Source organism: Nestor notabilis, unplaced genomic scaffold, assembly GCF_000696875.1.
Source record: "Nestor notabilis isolate BGI_N333 unplaced genomic scaffold, ASM69687v1 scaffold26976, whole genome shotgun sequence".
NCBI lineage: Eukaryota > Metazoa > Chordata > Aves > Psittaciformes > Psittacidae > Nestor > Nestor notabilis.
In genome coordinates, this window is record NW_009932806.1 from 1,115 (window position 1) to 5,326 (window position 4,212).

General features: G+C 61.2%; 1 protein-coding gene across 1 annotated transcript in view; it reads right to left on the reverse strand.

Moving 5' to 3' along the window:
• Positions 1 to 3,364, reverse strand: part of CDH1 (cadherin 1, type 1, E-cadherin (epithelial)) — a gene marked incomplete at both ends in the record, with an annotated part of 4,475 nt that extends 1,111 nt beyond the window's left edge. The window contains 10 exons of the mRNA XM_010016584.1: positions 256 to 480; positions 617 to 759; positions 887 to 1,131; positions 1,220 to 1,405; positions 1,521 to 1,649; positions 2,040 to 2,212; positions 2,328 to 2,472; positions 2,646 to 2,801; positions 2,890 to 3,021; positions 3,129 to 3,364. Coding sequence (XP_010014886.1) covers positions 256 to 480; positions 617 to 759; positions 887 to 1,131; positions 1,220 to 1,405; positions 1,521 to 1,649; positions 2,040 to 2,212; positions 2,328 to 2,472; positions 2,646 to 2,801; positions 2,890 to 3,021; positions 3,129 to 3,364 — 1,770 coding nt within the window. The remainder of the gene's footprint in view (positions 1 to 255; positions 481 to 616; positions 760 to 886; positions 1,132 to 1,219; positions 1,406 to 1,520; positions 1,650 to 2,039; positions 2,213 to 2,327; positions 2,473 to 2,645; positions 2,802 to 2,889; positions 3,022 to 3,128) is intronic.
• Positions 3,365 to 4,212: the final 848 nt, after the last annotated feature.

A 4,212-nucleotide genomic window follows, 5' to 3' on the forward strand; every position in this document is an offset into this window, starting at 1 on the left:
GGCTCCAGCTCCTTCCCCAGCTTCAGCAGCAGCTGGTCTGGCAGCAGAGAGAGCAGATGGGCTCAGAGATGCATCCCTGCTCCTTGGTTTGGGGACACCGTTGGCACTGGTGCAGTCCCCAACCACAAAGGCCAACACCAGCTGTGCTTGGGGGAGCACAGAAAGCCAAGGGGGCCTGGGATGGGCCCTCACTTGTCGTCTCCCCACCACCCCACACTGAGAGTGGGTGACCAGGCCGAACGAGGCAGCACCTACCTTGTCCTTTCAGCGTGACGGTCCAGTTGGTGCCAGAGCCATGCTCCAGTGCTGCCTGGAAAGGGTAGGTATTGGGTGGCAGGTCCTTGTCGATGATGGTCAATGTCTGATCCTCGGGCTGCCGGTTGCAGACATCGAAGAGCCGGGGCTCTGGCATGGGCCCATTGTCGTTCACGTCCTGGAGGAGGAGAAGGAGCGTCCCTGTGCCGGTGGCATCTGGTGACCCTGTGGTGGTAACCTGGGGGTTAGTATGGCAGACCAGGGAGGGGATCTTGGCCCAGTCCCTGCCCCATGAATCGCACTGGGACATGGGCGGGTGGCAGCAGCCCCTTCCCAAAGGGCAAGGCAGGGTGCTCCTCACCACTGTCCACAGCCAGGACAATGGCCTTGTAGGTGCTGTTGATGGCGTGCACCGACTCCCGGTCCAGCGGCTGGGCTGTGGTGACAATGCCATTCACGGGGTCGATGGCAAGCCACCCTGCGGGGTCACTGCCCATGCGGTATCTAAGGCAAGAAGGGGACAGTGGGGGGGATGCTGTGAGGGGGAGGAAGGGGTGCATGGCACAGTGGGCACAGTGCGGCCCCTTGGGCACCTCAGCACAGCCCCTGTCACCAACCTTCCTATACTCACGTGATTTTCTGCCTCTGATCCTTGTCAGGGTCCTGGGCCGTGTAGGAGGTGACCTGGTGCCCCAGAGGCAGGTCCTCCATCACCTCCACCCTCTTGACCGGGGGCACAAAGACAGGGGCTTCATTCACGTCACCAACTGTCACGAGGACGGTGGCTGAGGAGAGCGGCAGGGACACGGTGAAGGGGACGGCGTTCTCCACTGTCACCAAGAGGTTGTACTGGTTCTTGGTCTCGTAATCCAGGCCCTGGTGGGGAGCAGCAGGAGAGAGGAGCTGGGCAGTGCTAGCAGGGAGGCAGCCGGCACTAGGATAGCTGTGCGGTGACACAACCCACCTTGGCTGTTTTCAGGATGCCATCGTTCGTTTTGGGGTCGGTGGTGATGCTGAATTCACCGTCCTGGTTCCCACTCCTTATCTTGTAGACAGCTTGCCAGGCTGGGGAGCCCAGCATGTCGCGGTCTGTCACGTGCAGCCGCGTCACCACCACCCCCACCTCGTTCTCATTCACTGTCCCCTGGTACTGCAAAATAAGGAATGGGGATGGTCACCCCACAGCCCCAGACACCCTGGGGTGGAGGGACTTGTACCACAATGGCCCAGGGAGGGCAGTGGCTCATGGGAGCCAGCTCAGGTACCATGGTGGGGTCAAAGACAGGAGCGTTGTCGTTGGCATCAGTGACTTCCACGATGGCGGTGGCAGTGTTAGTCAGGCCACTGCCCTCCTGGTCTGCAGCCTGGATGATCAGTGTGTAGTTGGGAGTGGTCTGCAAGCCAAAATCACCACAATTAGGGCAGGGATGGGGTCTGGCATGTCCCCGTCCTTCAAGGGCATCACCTGCTGCTCTTTCACCCTTCTCCAGCCACTGTGTTCACCGCCAGCACAGACACTTGCTGATGTCCCCATTGCCCCCCTAGAGGGCTGGCAGTCCACCATTCCTGGGGCTCAGCAGGGACAGGGACCCCTGGTAACATCCCTACTGCAGATCCCGATGGCCTTTAGGACTGCAAACACGCCCATAGCAGGGGACAGTGAGCCAGCGATGGCGAGTCCCCGAAACAGCCAGACCCTGGAGCTCCGGCACCCCTAGCTCCCCGCAGTGAGTCCCACCACCAAGCTGCTGCACTGTCCCCTGGGATGCAGCAAGAGTTCCCACCTCCCGGTCCAGCCCCGTGCCGATGACGCTGATGATGCCCCTCTCGGGGTCAATGGTGAACATCTGCTGTGCGCTCTTGGGCTCCTCGCTGAGGATAGAGTAGCCGATGATGCCGTTGTTCACATTGATTGCATCATCTGCGTCTGTGGCGTTCACAGTCATCACGGATGTGCCTGGACACACAGATAAGCAGGAGAGATATTATTCATGGTACAAAACCTACTGTACACTGTGGCGCAGTGTCACTTCCAGCTCAGGGTTCAGCATGGTCCCAGCCACAGAACACACCAGGCTTTGCGTTCTCCTCGATGTAGCCAATGAAGACTTGCTTGGTGAAGACAGGCCGGTTGTCATTCTGGTCCGTCACGGTGATGATGATCTCCATGGGCTCCTCCACGGGCTGCCCGTTGGCTGACACAGCGTGTGAGAAGAGCTGCAAAGGCACCGTCAGCCACGCGTGGCCCCGGGCCCGGCCCCGGCCCCCCCCGGGCTCCTCCGCGGGCTGCCCGTGGGCTGACACAGCGTGGGAGAAGAGCTGCAAGGGCACCGTCAGCCACGTGTGGCCCCGGGACCGTCCCAGTCCCCCCATCCCGGCCCCCCACTCACGACGTATTTGTCGATCTCCTCCCGGTCCAGCGGCTTCGTCACCTCCAGCCACCCCGTCTCCCGCCCAATGGTGAAGACCCCCACGGGGGGAGTGTCTGCCCCCTGCCCTGTGATGCTGTAGAAAACCTTGGTCTCTTTGTCCTTGTTGGATTTGATCTGGTGATGAGGCAGAGGGGGGGGTTAGAGGGGTCCGGGCCCCCCGAGTCCCCCCAGCCCTGTGCCCTGTCCCCATGGGGCTGTGTACCTGCACCAACTTCTTGGGGAATGGCCCCCGCTCGTTCTCGGGGCAGTTGATGGGGGGGATGACCCAGTCCCTCTTTTGCCGATGGAGCCCATGGCTGGGCTTGGGGAAGGTCAGCACATCGGGTGCAGTGTCCTGTGGGGAGAGTGTCTAAGCTCAGTGTCAGCACCTCGCCAAGCCTCTGCATGCTCTGCTCTGAGGAGAGGGGCTGTGCTGACCCCAAGAGAGGGGCTGCGCTTTACCTCTTGCTGCCCCTCGTCATGGTGGCGATGGTGATGGTGCCGCCTCCTGTGCAGGGTCACCCTGGCTGAGTGCTTCTTGCCCGTAGCATCCCATGTGTGAACGGAGAAGCTAATCTCCTGCCTCCGGAGCTGCAGGGGCCGGGTAGCAGAGAACACACCATTCCTGATCACCTTGAACCGTGTGTCGTCCGAGACGTATGGGGCACGCCGCTGCTCGCCACAGTCCCCAAAGCTCACTGTGGAGAGAGAGAGCAGGTGGGCATGGGACTCCTGGTGCTGCCACCAGGGAGCTGGTGAGGGCAGGCAGCAGAGCTGAAGGGCGCACAACGGTGTGACACAGGCACACAGAGCACAGACATGGAGCAGAGACCCAGGGGGACCACAGGGTAGCAGACATATACTACATGTCCTGCTGGCATCCTGTCCTGGGCATGATGTGTGGCACAGCACACTGGGCATCCCTGCCGTGGGTATGGCACAACCAGCTGTACCACTGGATCCCTGCCAACCCATGACAACAGGGCAGACGTCCCTGCCTATAGCACCACATACAACACATCCCTGTGCACAGCACATCCCCATGCATACTGCATCTGTGCCATGTGGCACATCCCCATGCCCGGTTCATCCCTGCAGCACAGCATGTCCCCACATGTGGCATGTCACCTGTGCTGTGCCCAGAGCTGCTACTGCAGCTGCTTTTTAAATAAAAACAGGGGGAGCAGCCACTCACCCACAGTGACACCCAGCGCCCTGAAACCCAGCGCCCCAGCATGCAGCACTCCAGCAGCGGAGCTCTAGGGGCTGCCAACGCTGATCCAGAGAGTACTGCAAACTGGTGAGTTACGGTGCCCCAGTGCCTGGGGACCCATGGGGGTCCCTGAGCCCTGCATAGCTAGGGACCACGACCACATGTCTGAAGCAAGGACAGCCCAGACTGCAACCCACTGCAGGAGGGGGACATTAATCTGTGTGGCAGGAAGGTGCCAGCCCCAGTGCACCCGTGGCACAGAGCAGCTGCCAGGGAACCCAACCTGCCCATGCACCCTTCAATGCCTCCAACACCTCTGATGGGGGTCCCTAG